The sequence below is a fragment of the Trichosurus vulpecula genome, chromosome 9, assembly GCF_011100635.1.
Source record: "Trichosurus vulpecula isolate mTriVul1 chromosome 9, mTriVul1.pri, whole genome shotgun sequence".
NCBI classification, from domain to species: domain Eukaryota; kingdom Metazoa; phylum Chordata; class Mammalia; order Diprotodontia; family Phalangeridae; genus Trichosurus; species Trichosurus vulpecula.
In genome coordinates this window covers 202,041,897-202,060,721 of record NC_050581.1, presented here as the reverse complement: position 1 = coordinate 202,060,721, position 18,825 = coordinate 202,041,897, and the positions used below count along the sequence as shown (strand labels likewise).

At 46.4% G+C, this 18,825-nt stretch overlaps 1 protein-coding gene across 1 annotated transcript in view; it reads right to left on the bottom strand.

Moving 5' to 3' along the window:
• HECW1 (HECT, C2 and WW domain containing E3 ubiquitin protein ligase 1) overlaps positions 1-18,825 on the bottom strand; it is a 163,876-nt gene that overhangs the window by 135,322 nt on the left and 9,729 nt on the right. The window contains exon 2 of the mRNA XM_036739447.1: positions 11,494-11,601. Coding sequence (XP_036595342.1) covers positions 11,494-11,601 — 108 coding nt within the window. The remainder of the gene's footprint in view (positions 1-11,493; positions 11,602-18,825) is intronic.

Sequence of the window (18,825 nt, the reverse complement as noted above, 5' to 3'; positions counted from 1 at the left end):
CCCTCAAATTCTCTCGCATTTATTCATTTGGTTTTTTTCTTAGATCTACCAATGGAATGGAAACTCCTAGCACAGTGCCTGCTACAGAGTAGGCACTTAATAAATGCTTGTTGAATTGACCTGGATTTGCAGGGGCAGCCACGTGGCACTGGGATTTGAGTCAAGAAAACCTGAGTTCAAATCTGGCCTTAGACACTTACTAGCTATGTGACCCTGGGCAAGTAACTTAACCCTATTTGTTTCAGTTTTATCATCTGTAAAATGAACTGGAGAAAGAAATGACAAACCACTCCAATATCTTTGCCAAAAAAAAAACCCAAAAGGAGTCACAAAGAGTCAGACATGACTAAAAAATGACTAAACAACAAACTGAGTTAGAAATGCCTATGTGATTGTCAGACCTTATCAGCCAGTAAATAAGCATTTATCATGTGCCTACTGTATGCCAGGCACTGAACTAAGCACTGACTATACAAAAAGAGACAAAAGATAGTCCCTGCCCTCACATCCTTATGCAGGAGACAATATGTAAACAAATATGTGCAAAATGAAATGTTTCTGTCCTTGGGGGGAATTGTGTGTGTGTATACATGTGTGTATATGTGTATATGGGTGTGTGTGTGTGTGTGTGTGTGTGTGTGTGTGTGTGTGTGTGTATGTTATGGAGATTTAGCTGGCCATCATACATGATTGCCTAAATGCCAATGATCCCAAGGAGTGGGGAATGGGAGATGGAATGAGCCTGAAGGTTTTCCCAGTATTTTTTATAAAAAGTGAGAAGCAGATGGGATGGCCCAGCTACCCCAGCCACTTCATCCAAAGGCAGAGAAGGTACCACTTCCACCATATTATGCATCACTTCCCTTCTGATCATTGTAGGGCCCAAAGAAGCAGCCTCTGTTCCTTGGGGAATGCCCATTATGCTGGAGCTTTCTTTCCAGAATGAGCAGAGGATGGCAGCTCAGGGGAATTTATGAAATGTCTTCTACTTCCACTCCCAATTGATCCATTTAAGGAGACAGCCTTGGATCCTGCACTTTTCACACACCTTCCTCCTCTCTCCTCTCTTTTTGGTTAATAAACCTTGACTGTTTTTAAGCTTTTTAAAGAGAAGGTCACAGGGTCCACCAACCCATCAATTGACAAGCATTTATGAAGAGCCTACTACATGCCAGTCACTGTGCTAAGCACCAGGGGCACAAAGGCAGCAGCACAAGTGCCTGCCCTCAAGGAGTTTATGATATATTCAGATTTGGAGTCAGGAGAGACCAACATGGATATCTTGTTTCTAGTACTTGCTTGCTTCATGGCTGCATGAAAACCACTCAGTGATCCTGAATCTCAGTTTCCTCGTCTATCAGAGGATCACAGGGATCTAGTCTAAAGTCTTCATTTGACAAAAGGGAAACTGAGGCTGAGGGAGTTTAATCCCAAGGTTACAAAGGTAATGATCAGAAGAGGTAGGATTTGAACCCAGGTCCTCTTTGTACCAAGCTCCTCTCCCTTGCAGAGCTTGTGAGGCTTCAATTAGCCTGCCTACATCAAGCAGGTTATCTGTTCCAAAGCAATACCAAATGGCAGGCATTGCTGCTGTTCCCCCTCTTCCTCCTCCTCCTCCTCTTCCTCCTCCCCTTTCCTTCTCCATGCAGCCTTTCATGCTTTCTCCAGCCCACATGATTCTCCCCCTTCTCTAGTGTCATCTGGTACTTAGAATCCCAGTCTCTCTGAGCTAAGAAGACTCTTAGAAGTCACCAGTGCCATACGTCCATATTATGCCCAGCTTGTAGCCACAAAGACCACCCCAGAGCCTAGCTCCAGGCCCTCTTCTTGGCATAGGGAGGGCACTGGGTGAGGATCTAGGAGCCTCCTAGTGATGGATGGCACAACACCAGCATCATCTCCATGAAGGAGGGCACCATGAAGGCCAGCACAGCTGTTTCTTCTCCCTGGCTGCTTGTGAATCCCAGTGCCTGGTAGCTGGGGAGCATGTGAGACAGCCCTGGGCATCCTGCTCAGGGGCTCAGCCTTGTCATATCCCATCCCCATCCCTCTGAGGGGCTGCATCCCCTGGACAGGCAGCTATGGGCAGCTGGCTGAAGAGAGATGTGTCAAGAGAAAAATGCTCCCAACAGCTGGAGCTGGGAGCAGGGCTGAGGGCCAGGAGGGCAGGCACAGAGGTCAGGGGATGGAGGCCATGGAACCCAGCAGGGAGAGGACAGAGAACAGATAATATGCTTATATCAAGTCATTTGTATCCCTCAGCTCTGAGGGAGCCAAACATCTCCTTTGGACTTGTAGGTCCACAATGGTGCTGACATTCTGTCTATATTTAGCATGCCTGGCACCAGCTCCTTCCCTGACAGCTCTGACCTGGGCTTTGGCTGGTAGATGATGGCAACCACTGGCTCCTGCTGCTCTTTCCCAACCTTCCTTATGTTCTGCCCTCTCAAGCCTTCTTTGCAAAGACTCTCTTGGCCTCTGGAAACAATGCCCATTCTTAGCCTTAGCCTCATTACTGGCCTCTGGGGAGGGGGGCAGTGGGGGGCAGTGGGAGTGCCAGGGGCAAGCCTGATTGGAGAAGAATAGAGTCATCCCCAAGGTTAGACAAAGATCCATCAGGAAGATCATTCCAGGTTCTCCCAGTAGATAATAAGCTTTCCCTATGACTGAGGCAAATGGGAAACCAGAGAACCAGGGGATCTTTCAGTGGATGTGGCCTAGTGATCCTGGAGGCTCGTTACACATAAAGGGATGGAGTCCCTGGATACTTATATGTTTCTGTGATAAACACCAGTAGGATCAGAGATGGCAGGTTTTCATTACTGCGAGAGGGTGAAACAAGGTCCTAGTGGGAAGAGCTTGAATAGAGGGGTTCAAATCTGGCCTCAGACTATTTCTAGCTGTGTGACCCTGGGTAAGTCACTTCACCTCTGTTGCCTCAGTTTCCTAATCTGTCAGATGGGTTCAGAGCAGCACCTAGCTGCTGGGGCTGTTGGGAGGATGAAATGAGGTGATGTTTCTAAAGCATTTTTCAAAGCTTCAAGGGCTACATACTTACTGGCTGTTACTGTGACTGTTGCTCAGACAAGGGGTCTTTCCAGAGGGTACAATGAAGAAAGCAGAGGAGGCCGGGAGATGGGCCAGGGCTCATATGCATGGGGATGAAGGGATGAAGAAAGATGGCAACAGACAAGATTGTGGCCACTTTAGACAGTGCTGTATTGTGGGGATGAGGAGAGCAGGACTCATAGCATGAACAATGCCAAGTCGGTGGGGCCCTTGGCTCTAGGAGAGGGCAGGAGGGCCTGGAGTCCATATCATATGAGAATCAGGTGAAGAAACGGGGCCTGTTCAGCTGGGAGAGGAGAAGACTGAGGGCAGGGGGATGGCGCTGTCTTCGAATATCAGAAGGGAGAGTGTGTGGATAGTGGAGAGATTAGGCTGGGGGAGCGGGGGACAGTACCAGAAGCAAGGTGGGGCAGGGAGGGCAGGGGAGTGGCAGAGACAGATCTAAGCTGCCTGTCAGGAACACTTGTTAACAATGAGAGCTGTCCAAGGTGACGAGAGGGGAGAAATGCAGGCAGGCCGTCTCCCCTGCCTGAATCTGGGGGCACTCACTGGAAGCTGCACCTGCCAGTTTTAGAACCATTTCTTCCTTCCTTTGTTAGAGCGAACCAGGATCATCACATGAGTCAATGAGTCAGTGGGCATCTACTAAGTTTGTGCCAGCATTGGGCAATGGGATGTAATGGTCAAAGAGAAACAGCTGCTGTCCTCAGGGAGCTTATATACACTAGGAGGGGTCTTTCTACTTTGGCACATCCCTCCCCACCCCCCACCCTCACCCTGGCTACTGCCATCATCATGGTGAGTGTACACACACACACACACACCTGAAGGATGCTGACTTTGGCAAGGAACAGCTGGAGGTAGTGCCTGAGGAGGAGTCTGGGAAGAGAACAGAACAGGAGGGCCAGGGGCAAGAGAACGTGGTAGGGATTTGTTTTCTCTTGCTACTTTTGAATATTGGACTTCCACAATGGCTGTCAATAGGCCAGTGGCTCCACAGGCAGCTAAAAAGTGGGAATTTTAGCAAAGGACATCCCTAAAAATTGAGAAGAGAGAGAGAGGGAGAAAGGGGGGAAGAGAGAGAGAGAGAGACAGAGAGAGAGAGAGAGAGAGAGAGAGAGAGAGAGAGAGAGAGAGAGAGACAGAGAGAGACAGAGAGACAGAGAGACAGAGAGAGGGGTGGGGAGAGGGGGAAGGGGGAGGAGGAGGAAGAGGAGGAGAAGGAAGAGAGTGGAAGGAGAAGAGAGGGGAGGGGTGAGAGCTGACAAGGAATCCTCCAGAGAGAGGAAAGAGAAAAGGGGGCATGGGGGCTGGGGTCGATGCATGCCCAAGGAGTCTCATAATGAGACAGACTCTTGGAACTTCTCCCCTTTGGGCAAGTCACTTCATCCCTGTGTGACCTTGGGCAACTCACTTTACATCTGGCTCTGGGACTTAGTTCCTTCATTTGTAAAATTATTGGGCTGACAGATTTTTTTTAACGGGTAAATTGGTTTTGCTGAATTTGTTTCTCTTCCCTTTTTTTTTTGTAAATTCTTTGTTAAAAGGAGTGGCTCTTTGGGTGGGAGTGTCTGGGAAAGGAAATACAACAGGAAATTTAGGTGATGTAAAAGCAAGGATATCAGTAAAGTAGCATCATTGCCCTTAAAATATTGTTCTTTGAGGCCAAATGACTGTCTGATGTTCCAGGAGGATGGGGGAAATTCTGCCAAATGCACCTATAGAAGGGATGGGGGTGGGCCCTGGTATCAGCCTCTTTGAAGCCCAAGGCTATCTTTCTGTCTTTTGTCAGGTGTTCTGGAGAGGGGAATCTGGCTCTGGTCTGGGCTGACCTGGATGTCCTTCAAGGTTCTTTTTAGCTCTGAGATTCTGTGATAATCTTGGACAAATTGCTACCTTCTGCTCAGCTACATCTTTAGAGAAGAAACCTTTTTGCTCCATTTTAAAAATGAAAGACAAAACTTGCTCTTCCATCTAAGTCCATACTACTTCCCCTTACATATTTTTAAAATCCTTAAAAAAGCCATAGCCCTGAAATGAGCCAAAGGAATTTCTCCAGCAGGCAGTTGCAGAACTTAGCCCAGGCAAAGGGCAGCTGGGGACCAGTCTGTTCTAGAGACACAACTCCTGGTAGCCCAGTGGGTTCCCTGGACAACCTGAAGCTGATGCCAACAAAGCCCCTGCTCGAGAACTCTCAGTGGCTCCCTACTGCCTCTCAGCCTAGCATCAGACACCCTTCACAATTTTCCCCATCTCTCTATAGTCCAGCCAAACCAGACTACAAGATATTCCTGGATCTTGACAGTCCAGCTAGTGACTCTATGTCTCTGCACAGCCTTTTATTTGGGGCTGTGACTCTCTCCCTGCTCACCAAAGCCTCTTACAATCTTTATTTTCCATTAAGGTTCAGCTCAGTTCCAGGAAGCTTGACCACTTATTTTACAAATGAATAGACTGAGGCTCAGGGAGGTTAGATGATGTGCCCAAGGTCACTCAAGGAATGAGTACCAGAATAATGGGCAGGATGATCACCAGAATGATCCACAAAAATCAGAGAATCATTGCGTTGGAAGGGACCCCAGAGGCCATCTTTGTCCAACTCAGATCTGAGCAGTGGGACCCCATTTGACCTTTGGATGGCTCTAATTGTTAGAAATTTTCTGGACATCAAGCCTAAACCTGTCTCTTTGCAGCTTCTAGACACTGATGTCCTGGTTTTCCTTTTTAAAAAAGTCTAATCCCTACTCCAAACAACAGCCTTTGAAATACTTGGAGGTAACTGCCATGGACTCCCAAGGTGTCTGTCCTCCATAGGCTAAACACCCTCAGTTCTTCCAGGCAGCCTTTAGCTGGACTGAGCTCGAAGTTCGCCAACAGCCTGGCTGCCCTCCTCTGGCCACCCACAGCTGGTCAATGCCCTTTCTAGAACCATTCATAACATCGCATAGGTGGCCTGACGAAGTCAGAGGATTGCCTGGGATCCTCGCTGCAGGGCAGCCCAGGTACCATTAACTCTTTGGACTTAAGCCCTCCCAGAACTGAAATGGTATATTTTGGGAAGTTGTCTTTTCTTCCAAACACTATGCTCCATATTCAGTCCCATTTTAGGTCCAATGGGCTTTTTTCAGGCTGTCCCAAGCATCTGTGTCCAATTTAAACCATGGTTTCTATGGGAATGTAAGTTTCTAGCTGACTTACAAACCACTCACATACATACATGAGGATTTCCACTGCCTTGATCTCCGGCTGCGTTCTGCCTTTCTCCTCCAATAGCCTGATCTTTAGGACTTCTTCAAAGACTTTCTGGGCCGACTTCTTCATTTTATCTCACTCTCAACCCCCAAGTTACTTCCCACCTGTCCGCCCCCTTCACCTCCCACCTGTCATCATGTCCTAAGTGCTGCTGGCTCTCCCTCTACAGCATCTCCCTCATCCTTCCCTGCTCGATATTCCCAGCCTCAAACCAGGCCCTCCTCAGTTCCCAGCTGGTCTCCTCCAAGACCTTTTAGCCGTTCTCCCTGCCTCCAATCTCTCCCCTCTCTCTTCACACAGCTCCTGGAAGAATTTTCCTCATGCCTGATTCCAATCATGCCACCTTCCCCATCTGAAAACTTTCAGGAGCTTTTCATTGGCAAGGAGTGACAAGCAGCCTGTACACAAAGCCCTCCATGATCTGCTTTTATCCTTTCCTGGATAAAGATCTAAAAAAAGAATCCCTGAGCAAAGAAAGGCAGAACAGAATTTTTAAAAAATGCAATTCCAGCAATCCTTTGAGGACCAACAGGTTGTTTTAGAGAACTGTGTTTGTAAGTCAGCCCAGAATAGACTTTCCCATAGAAACCATGCTATAAATTAATTGTACACAGATTCCTGGGATAGCCTGAAGGAGCCCATGAAACCCAGAATGTAGCTGAAGACTGGAGGTATTCTAGGATTATTTTATACTCTTCTCCTTCATGTGTTCTGAGGGGGCCCAAGGGAGCTCATTAGAAGGCCTCCATCTTCTCAGAGAAGGAAAGGGTAGAGTCGCCTGGCACAGAGCAGGTCCAGTGCAGGTAGGAGCTTGAGGAGAAAGGTCTTGATCACTCCTCACATCCAATTTGCTGCCAATTCTACTTCTGTACCATCTCTCCTATATGCCCCCTCATCTCCTGTGACACTGCCACTTCCCTGGGTTGGCCTCATCCCCTCATTCTGGACTTGCAATAGCCTCTAGTTAGTCTCCCTGCCTCAAATCTTTCCCTCCTCTGGTCCACCTTCCACTCTGCTGTTAGATCTTCCTAAAGCATGTCTGACATGTTACTCTCCTAGTCAATAATCTTCAGTGGTTCCCTATTACCTGTAATGTAAAACCCTTTGCCTGGCTTTTGAAGCTCTCTGTGGCCTGGACCCTTGCTGCCATTCCAGGATGCTTATGCCTTAATCCATTCCACAAACTGTAACCCAGTGACACTGGACTCCTAGCTGTTCCTTGGACAAGACTCTCCATCCCCAGACTCATGGCATTTTCCTTGGCTGCCCCTCCATATCTAGAATTCTCTCTCCATTTCCACCTCCAGGCTTCCCTAGCTTCCTTCAAGTATCAGCTAAAATCCCACCTTCTACAAAGAAAGAAGCCTTTCCTGGTGCCCCTTAATGCACGCACCTTCTGCCGATGGGCCTTCATTTATCCTTTCTCTAGCTAGTTTGCTTGCTGTTTCCCCCATGAGCCTGGTCGCTCCCTGAGAGCAGGGATTTTTTTACCTTTCTTTGCATCCCCAGCACTCAGCACCATGACTGATGCCAAATAGGTACTCAACCATCACTTGGTGATTTTACTTGAGTAGTAGAATGAGGTCATAAACTTGCCCCACATGTACAAATGTAAATCAGTTCAGTGTCTTGGCTTTCCTTGAGAGTTCCACATGGCAGAAGAGGAAGAGGATCCCAGGAGGAGGTGAGAGATGGAAGGTGGGGAGGGTGGGGTCCTCAAGCTCCCAGGTCTCCTCTGCAGGAGCAGCAGAAGCACTACGAGCTCTCACTTTCCTGCCATAGCAATAAGCCTATTTTCTAGTTTGGGAGCTGGCCATAAATCTTTTCTCCACAGCGCCCACATATCATAGGAGGAATAGTGGGCAGCCAAGTATTCCAGATAAGCGCGTGGAATATATGCCCTCTTGATTTCACTCACATCAACACCGCTCTGAAGATGCAGCCTGCCAGGCAGAGGTTTGTCAGATGCTCTCCAAATTGTCTCAGCGATAGGGAACCTCTGTGCATGTGCAAAAGCATGCTGTGTTATCTTTATTCCAATGCTGTCTGTCATTTGTCTTAAGCTGGCACACCAGGGAGTTCACCAAGGAAGAGCGCCCAGGCTCAAGGGGCTGACTTCAACATGGCACCCAAAGCAAACCTCCAATCTGGGGGTGAGGAATGAAAAAGGAGCAGGGACTCTTGGCTGCCTTCTGTCCTTCAATTAATTATCCCTCCAACCCTCACCCCCAAACAATTTAAAGACACTCAGCAGCAATTATCAGGTGCTCCAAAGTAATGGAGTAAGATTAAATTCTGAATCTAGAGAACACTTCGATTGAGTCTGCCCCAAGCCCTGTTCCACACAAATTTGATTTCTTCTCCTTAAAGTAACAGAAGCATAGACCTGGGATGCCTTCATTACACTGCCCCTGCCCCCAAATAGCCAGTGAGGAGTACCTTAGGCCTGCAGCAAGCCCCCCAGGCAGGGCTCACTCTAAACCAGACGCTGCTGCATAATTGATTTGATCCGGCTTCAGACACCCCCAGACTGGCCCATATTGAATGGTTTAGCCCCATTCTCTCAAGCTGATTTCTCATTGCTCTGAGCTGCTGAATCCATCTTCCTTCTCATCCTTCTGCCTGTCTCTGCAGTGCCCGGAATTATCAATCACCCTCCTTGCTGTCTCACTCACTCAGACTCGTCATGGCTCTAGCCTGTCTGGCATCTATATTTAAGGTCCCCATTCGAGTGTCTGAAAGCTTTCCATTTCCAGATGGTGGGGGGGACCCCTTAGGATGTGTGCATGAACTCAGGTTCTCTTCCCATAAGACAGTTTCTCAGAGCTCATGCTTTCTCTTATTGTCTGGATTTGGAGTCACAGAAGCCAAGTGTTAAGAGCCACCCCCTCTCCCCACCCCAGGCAACAGAACCGCTCCCCCCATCTGGCCCAAATATGAATCCTGCCCCTGCCCCTCCCGCTCCTACTTTGGAACAACTCTCATCGCCAGCACGTTCTTCCTTGGCCTCTCTATACCTCCCTTTCCCCCTAGTGCCCCAGGTCCTGCCTTCTGGGGCCAAACACCCAGAGAACCCAGGTCTTCTGCCTTAGTGCACATTCCCTCCCCCCTTCCCTGAATTGCATCATATTGCCTTCCCACTCACTAAAGCCTAGCATTTTCTCCTCCTGCATCCAAGGAAAACTCTCCATCACCTTTTTTTTTGGCAGGGCAATTGGGGAGTTAAGTGACTTGCCCAAGGTCACACAGCTGGTAAATGTGTCAAGTGTCTGAAGCCAGGCCGGATTTGAACTCAGGTCCTCCTGACTCCAGGGCCGGTGTTCTACTCACTGCACCACCTAGCTGTACCTCCCCCCATCACCTTTTAATTATGGGGATTTTAACCTGGGGTCGAGGAATGTCTTTACTTACTTTAAAAAAATTCTGATAACAATTCTATTTTCAGTGAATTCCTTTTAATTACACCCATATGATTTTATGTATTTAACAACATGATTCTGGGAAGGGCTCCCCAGACTCACTGCCCAAGGGGTCCAAGGCACAAAGAGATTAGGTCTCCATCAATTCTCCCTCATCGACCTAACTTCCCTCTCCTCCCACTATCCACCTGTAGTCTAGCTCCCTCCCCCAATTCCATTTCCAAAGTTTTTAGATGCCCTTTAAAAAAATTATCTTTCAAACATGTATCCTTGCCCCCTCTCCCCAGGAAGCAGCTTTCCAGGTGGGAAAGTCCTAATCTTACTCCTTTCTCAAAACTCTCCACAGTGATTTATATTAACCAGTCATCCAATCTCCATCCTCATTGGTCAATGATGGGCGAGCACATGTACGTTTACACAGAATTCTGCTTAGTTGTGCCAGCACCGAGGACAGCGGCGGTACCCTGAGGGACTTCCCTCAGGCCAGACACTTGACTTTGTTTACTTGGTGTCGAGCACGTGCTGAACTTACCATCAACAAACAGTAAAGGCCTACTCTTTGTAAGGCCCAGGCAAATGAAATGTCTAGATGGAGGAACCAGTGCCTCACACCCTGTCCCTATCTGGCCCTGGTACAACTTAACATTGGTTTGAATGCTAAGGTCACACACAATTCAGGCAGCGACTTACAGAGCTTACAGAATTCAGAGAACTTTTGTACCTGGCTCAAGTCCCAAGCCCTTGGAATGAGTAAATTCCAGGCAATTTTATAAAAAAATTCCTCCTAATTATAGTGAAATGAGAAAGGTTAAGATGTCATTTCAGGAGATTTACCTTCGAGGGATCCAGGTGTTTCCCTTGCTCCCTCACCCTCTGGATCCAGTAAAGAGGTTTGGGTAAGGGGACCCAGGATTGGCAGGTAACGTCTTCAGGCACAAGACTCTTTTGAACCTTGCTCCGCCTTCCCAGGCCTCGGCTCCTAATTCTCTCTCGTATCTCAGAGGTTGCCACTTCTACCCAATGTCTTTGAGATCATGTATTTATACTAAGGAGACTCAACTGAAAAACTTCTTTTAACATGAATTCTATAAAACAGCCCCACTATAAAAATATAATTAATTCTACTATGATGTAATAGAATCATATATTAGTATAGCATGATTATAATATTATAATGTAACAATAGGCAGCATTTTAGAGTGCTTTAAGGTGGGCAAAATATTTTACACATGTTATCTCGTTTGATTCTCACAGCTACCCAACGAAGTAGGCAATAATAGAATTCCCATTTTACAGGTCAGGAAACTGAGGCTTTACTACTGAGTGGTTGAGTGACACACCCAGGAACACACAACCAGTCAGGGCCTCCCTGACTCCAGTTCTAGCACCATGACACATACACACAGGTAGACATCATGCCACCCCCCCTCTCACCACTTTCTACATTCTTTTGCTGTCAGAGTTTTGACAGACAAAGCAGTGGGAGCTGGTGGTCCTTCTCCTGCCTGAGAGGCTCGGGTCCCTCATGATCCATGCAGGTTAATGTAGCAATTATGCAGACCTAACCATCCTCATCCACACCTCACCACTTCCTCCTGAGGCTACTATGGAAACAGCTCAGTCAATCTCCCCCTACCCCCACCCCACACACAGGGCATTTCCAGAAGGAATAGTGATGAATATAGAGAAACAAAGGCTTCTCCAGCATTTCTCCACTGCTGACACCCACAGGATGTGTTTTGAAAATACTTACACTCCACGAAGTAGGAACTGGCATCAATCTTCCAGATGATCTGGCCCCGATGAGAACCACTGACTCCACGGTTCTTGTAGTCCAGGAAGTTTTCAGACAAGACCTCATCTGTGTTTCCAGGAGAGAGAGAAGACAGAGAGAGACAGAGAGGAGAGAGAGAGAGAAGAAAGAGAAAGGGGGGGAGAAGAAACAGAGACAGCAAAAGAGACAGAGAGACAGCAGAGAGGGACAGAGAGAGAAAGGGAGGGAGAGAGACACACAGAGAGGAAGACATCTATCAGAAACATGTTCGAAAAAGATGAATGCAGTATGATGCAAAGCCAGCTTAGGCTTACTGGGAAGGCTTCGTCTATTCATTTATAGGACTGTCGGCTGACCTGGATGGTGAATATGTCACACCCATAAACCTCCAGAAACAAACAAGAGCGCCAATAACAAGCATTTCTATAGCTCAGTAAGGTTTGTGAAGCACTTTACAAACATTCTCTCATTTGATTCTTACAACAACCCTGTGAGGGACGTGTTATTATTTTCTCCACTCTACAGATGAGGGAGGAACTGAGGCACAGAGATTAAGTGACTTACCTAGGGTCACACAAATGGTAAGTGTTTGAAGCAAGATTGAACACAGGTCCTCCTTACTCCAAGGTTAATGCTAGGTCATCTAGCTGCTTTGCCCAGTTAGGGGTGGGGAACCTGTGCCCTCGAGACCACATGCAGCCCTCTAGGTCCTTGGGTGTGGCCTTTTGACTGAGTCCAAGTTTTACAGAACAAATCCTTTTACTTAGGGGATTTATTCTCTGAAGTTTGGATTCAGTCGAAGGGTCAAACTTGAGGACCTAGAAGGCTACATGTGGCCTTGAGGCCGCTGGTTCCCCACCTCTGAAGTGCCTCCCCCACCGCCAACGCAGGTCTTTATCTGCAACTTACATCTTAGAGATACAACCTGATGGGAAGTGAACAGAACTGGGAGGACAATTTATACAGTGACAACAATATGTAAAGATGGTCAACTTTGAAAGACTTAATAACTGATCAACCCAAAGACCCCAACCACAGTTCCAAAGGACTCATGATGAAGCAGGGCTGCTCACTTCCAAAAGAGAGCTGCTGGACTCAGAGTGCAGGTTGAAGCTTACTCTTCTCTCTGTCTGTCTGTCTGTTTCTCTCTCTCTTTCTCTTTCTCTGTCTCTCTCACTTTCTCTCCCTTTCTCTCCTTTTTCGTTTGGTTTTTGGGATGTGGCTAATGTGGAGATTTATTTTGCTTGACTGTACATCTTTGTAATGGCTTTTGCTTCTCAATGGATATGGGAGGAAGAGGCAAGCGAGAGAATTCAGATTTGAGAATAAAAGAACTTGAATTAAAAAAAAATCTTCTAGTCTAAGAGAGTTGCCCAGAGCACTGAGACATCAAGAGACTTGCCCAGAGTCACGTAGCCAGGATATGTTAGAGGCTGGACCTGAGTGAAGGGACTTTGGAAGTGGTGGGTGCCCTGTAGACATTCACTGTTACTGGAATAGCCTGGGAACAGAACATGGTGCTGTAAATTCACTTCTGTGTCCAATGTGAACTGCAGAGGGTGCAGAGAGCCCTCAGAGCTGAGCTTCCTCGTAAACTGCTCCCTGCAAGAGGACGGGACGCACTCGCCCATTTCTTGTAGAAATCTCCCTCTCTCCAGTTGATTTATTTTTCAATTTGCAGAGTAAGCCATTAAAAGCCAATTACAGAGGCTCCATTACTAATGAAAATCACACTTCCAGAAAATCTAAATCTGCTGCCTCCGCGCCCCTGCCTAATTCAGGAGGGCCAGCTTTGAGGGTCGAGCTAAACAGAGCAAGCTTTGGAGGAGGGGTCAGCCTTCTGAGTTGTACACTTGGAAGGGCCTCTCATGGACACTCCCAAGGTCCTGCCAAGACTGAGGCAAGAGGCACAAGGTACAAAGTTAGTACAGACACGATCAAGTGCTGTATGCCCAAGAATGGGAGACTTCAACAATATTCAATTAAAGTCTCTTAAACATGTAGAAGAGGCAAGGTGCTGGGTTGGATAGAGACATACACCGACACACAACACACACACACACACACACACATACACACACACATACACACAAACACACACACACACACGTGTATACCCCTCCCCCACCCAGGGTGGGGCACAGTGTGGCTACAGAGAAGTAAACAAAGAGAGATGTGGGGCGGTCCAGAGCAAGGCCAAGGCTAGGAAGGGGGGGCTGTGATGCCTAAACCGAACCTTGGAGGAAGAGAAGCATTCTGGGAGATCGATATGAGGAGAGCAGTAATTCTGGACCTAAGGAAAAGTCCAATAATCCAGGAAAAGAGTCAGCAAAATTCTCCTTGACATAGTTGCCTAGATGTAAATGCGCAAAGTCTGTACAACAAGGAATTTAACAACAACTAGTATTTCCACAGCACTTTGCTATTTGCCATGCACTTTATAGGCATTATCTCATCCTAACCTCACAACAACCCTGGGTGGGGGGAGGGGCTGTTATTACTCCCATGTAACAGTTGAAGAAACGGAGGCAGATGGAGGTGAAATGACTTGACCAGGGTCATATGGGTAGGACGTGTCTGAGGTTGGATTTGAACTCAGGACATCCTGGTGCCCAGCTCATGTCCTGTGGTGCCCCCTAGCTGCTGCCACACTAGGAGGTGAATGAGGCCGGATTTGACTCCAGCCACTGTGGCACTGAGCTCCTGACATAAGAAGGTAATTTTAATCTCACCATTAGGTTTAAGAGTTGGTGGGATGAGACTTCTGTCTGGAAGGTGACTCAGAACAGTTAAGCCCTGCCCCCTTTCAAGTGGCGAGGTGAGGGGCGAGGGAATGCTGTATGTTCAAAGGGTGTAGGCAAACAGAGCATCCAGGAGAAGTGTGGCATAAGGTATTTGAGTGAAGATCAATGAAAACAGAAGTGACATTACCATCAGAGTATACTATAGAGAAGCAAAGCAAGGAAAGAGAATAGAAGAGAAATTCAGGAAATAATTCCCAAGGCTGGCACATGCTATATTAATTATAGTCACGGCTTCTATTATTTGTACATCTGCTGAAGTACTCACTCTCCCTCCTTCCCTCTCTCTCTCTCTCTCTCTCTCTTTGTCTCTCTCTCTCTCTCTCTCCCCTCTCCCTCCTAAGAGAAGAGCAGCCAATAGTGTCTTGGTGATTAGGCTTAATGATAAAAGTATAAGAATGAACATGGGTGGGTGGAGCCAAGATGGGGTCTGGAAAGCAGGGACTTGCTTAAGCTCTCCCCCAAATCCCTCCAAACACCTGTAAAAATGGCTCTGAACAAATTCTAGAGCTGTGGAACCCTTGAAATAGCAGAGGGAAGCAGGTCTCCAGGATGGCCTGGATGGTTGCTGGGAAGGATCTATCACATGGAGCTGGGAGTGAAACGTAGCACAGCCCAGCATGGGCTGGGCCAGGACAGACCAGACTGGGAGTCAGCCTAGAGCAGGCCTTAGGGCCATGAATCATTGAGCTGTGGCAGTTACCAAACTTCTCAACCCACAAATGCCAAAGACAATGGAGTAGGTTAGTGGGAAAACAGCTAGATCGGGTTAGAAAGAGGTCCAGCCCTAGCCCTGGGGGTGGCAGAGGTGGTGCGTCAGTGGTGGCAGGAGCAGTGGGAAGCTCCTATGGCTGCTTCCAGAGCTCCAGCATCAACTGCTTCTGGAGTCCCTGGCTTACATGGTGGTAAGAATCAAGCAGAGGACCAGAGCAGGAGTGCAGGGCTTGTTTTGCCCTGCTTGGATCTGGGTCACAATGCTGGTTGGTGGTTCTTGGGGGAGGAGGAACACTGCTGTGGCAGAGCTTGCAGTGACAGTGGAATAGAAGTAGCTCTGAAAATAGCAGTGCAGCCCCTAAAACTTGGGACAAAAGCACTTTCTACTCTACAAGCAGTTATACCCTGACAAAAAGTTCAAGTAGTGGGGCAGCTAGGTGGTGCAGTGAGTAGAGCACCAGCCCTGGAGTCAGGAGGACCTGAGTTCAAATCTGGCCACAGACACTTGACACATGTACTAGCTGTGTGACCTTGGGCAAGTCACTTAACCCCAATTGCCCTGCCAAAAAAAGCAAAAAAAAAAACCAAACAAACAAAGAAAAAGTTCAAGTAGTTGGCTGGGAATATGGCCAGGCAATGAAAAAGGATGCAGACTCAGACTCAGACTAAGACTCTAGAATCCTTTTTTGGTGACAAAGAAGATCAAAACATACAGCCAGAAGAAGTTAACAAAGTCAAAGAGCCTACATCAAAAGCTTCCAAGAAAAAATATGAATTGGTCTGAGGCCATGGAATAACTCAAAAAGGATTTGGAAAAGCAAGTAAGAGAAGTAGAGGAAAAATTGGGAGGAGAAATGAGAGAGATGCAAGAAAACCATGAAAAACAAGTCAACAACTTGCTAAAGGAGACCCAAAAAATACTGAAGAAAATGACACCTTAAAAAATAGACTAACCCAAATTGAAAAAGACCTCCAAAAAGCCAACAAGGAGAAGAATGCCTTAAAAGACAGAATTAGCCAAATGGAAAAGGAGGTCCAAAAGACCACTGAAGAAAGTATCACCTTAAAAATTAGATTGGAGCAAGTGGAAGCTAGTGACTTTATGAGAAATCAAGATATTATAAAACAGAACCAAAGGAATGAAAAAATGGAAGGCAATGTGAAATATCTCATTGCAAAAAACCACTGACCAGGAGAGATAATTTTTTTTTAATTTAAATTTATTTATTTAACATATTTGGTTTTCAGCATTGATTTTCACAACAGTTTGAATTACAAATTTTCTCCCCATTTCTACCCTCCCCCCCACTCCAAGATAGCATATATTCTGGTTGCCCTGTTCCTCAGTCAGCCCTCCCCTCTATCACCCCCCTCCCCTCTCATCCCCTTTTCCCTTCCTTTCTTGTAGGGCAAGATAAATTTCTACGCCCCATTGCCTGTGTATCTTATTTTTTAGTTGCATGCAAAAACTTTTTTTTGTTGTTGTTTTTGAACATCAGTTTTTAAAACTTTGAGTTCCAAATTCTCTCCCCTCTTCCCTTCCCACCCACCCTCCCCAAGAAGTTGAGCAATTCAACCTAGGCCACACACGTATCATTATGTATAACCTTTCCACAATACTCATGCTGTGAAAGGCTAACTAAATTTTGCTCCCTCCCAACCCATCCCGCTTTATTGAATTTTCTCCCTTGACCCTGTCTCCTTTCCAAAGTGTTTGTTTTGATTACCTCCACCCCCATCTGCCCTCCCCTCCATCATCCCCCCCTTTTATTTTTTTTTATCTTCCTCCCTCTTCTTTCTTGTGGGGTATGATACCCAACTGAGTATGTATGGTATTCCCTCCTCAGGCCAAATCCGATGAGAGCAAGGTTCCTCAGTATGTTGCTCTCTCATCCCTTAATTTCATTTTATTTCTTTTAGATATCACCCTGTGTCTGCTCTCTCTCTTTTACATATATATATATATATATATATATATAAACACATACATATATATATATACATACATACATATACACATAGATATATACATACATACACATTCACTTATATATATATACATAAACATATATATGTGCATATTCCCTTCAACTACCCTAATACTGAGGTCCCATGAATCATACACATCATCTTTCCATGTAGGAATGTAAACAAAAACAGTTCAACTTTAGTAAGTCCCTTGCAATTTCCATTTCTTGATTACCTTTTCATGCTTCTCTTGATTCATGTGTTTGAAAGTCAAATTTTCTATTCAGTTCTGGTCTTTTCACTGAGAAAGCTTGAAAGTCCTCTATTTTATTGAAAGTCCATATTTTGCCTTGGAACATGATACTCAGTTTTGCTGGGTAGGTGATTCTAGGTTTTAATCCTAGCTCCATTGACCTCTGGAATATCGCATTCCAAGCCCTTCGATCTCTTAATGTAGAAGCTGCCAGATCTTGGATTATTCTGATTGGGTTTCCACAATACTCAAATTGTTTCTTTCTGGCTGCTTGCAGTATTTTCTCCTTGATCTGGGAGCTCTGGAATTTGGCGACAATATTCCTAGGAGATTTCTTTTTGGGATCTATTTGAGGAGGCGATCGATGGATTCTTTCAATTTCTATTTTGCCCTGTGGCTCTAGAATATCAGGGCAGTTCTCCTTGATAATTTCTTGAAAGATGATATCTAGGCTCTTTTTTTGATCATGGCTTTCAGGTAGTCCAATAATTTTTAAATTATCTCTCCTGGATCTATTTTCCAGGTCAGTGGTTTTTCCAATGAGATATTTGACATTGTCTTCCATTTTTTCATTCCTTTGGTTCTGTTTTATAATATCTTGATTTCTCAGAAAGTCACTAGCTTCCACTTGCTCCAATATAATTTTTAAAGTAGTATTTTCTTCAGTGGTCTTTTGGACCTCCTTTTCCATTTGGCTAATTCTGCCTTTCAAGGCATTCTTCTCCTCATTGGCTTTTTGGAGCTCTTTTGCCATTTGAGTTAGTCTGTTTTTTAAGGTGTTGTTTTCTTGAGTGTATTTTTCAGTCTTTTTTTGGGTCTCCCTTAGCAAGTCATTGACTTGTTTTTCATGGTTTTCTTGCATCCTTCTCATTTCTCTTCCCAATTTTTCCTCTACTTCTCTAATTTGCTTTTCCAACTCCTTTTTGAGTTCTTCTATGGCCTGGGGCCAGTTCGTGTTTTTCTTGGAGGCTTTTGTTGTAGGCTCTATGACTTTGTTGTCTTCTTTAGGCTGTATGTTTTGGTCTTCTTTGTCACCAAAGAAAGAATCCAAAGTCTGAGACTGAATCTGGGCGTGTTTTCGCTGCCTGGTCATATTCCCAACCAACTAACTTGACCCTTGAGTTTTTCAGTGGGGTATGACTGCTTGTAGACTAACGAATTCTATGTTCCACGTTTGGGGGAGAGGTGCCAGCTCTGCCACACCAGCACTGCTCCTTCCCCAACCCCCAACCCGAACTGGGCTTAGATCTTCGGCAGGCTGTGCTCTGCTGCTCTGATCTGCCACTTAATTCCTCCCACCAGGTGGGCCTGGAGCCAGAAGTAACAACAGCTGTAGCTGCCCCACCTCAGCTGCCCCCGGGGCTGGAAGCCGAACCACGAACTCCTTCCACTCCCGCAGCTTTTCCCACTAACCTTCTCCGCAGTCTTTGGTGTTTGTGGGTCGAGGGGTCTGGTAACTGCCACAGCTCACATATTCAGGGCGCTAGGGGCCCCATCCGCCCGACTCCAAGTTTGGTTGTTCCACGCCGCTCAGGTTGGGCTCTGATCCACTCCATTCCCAGCTCCCAGCTCCCA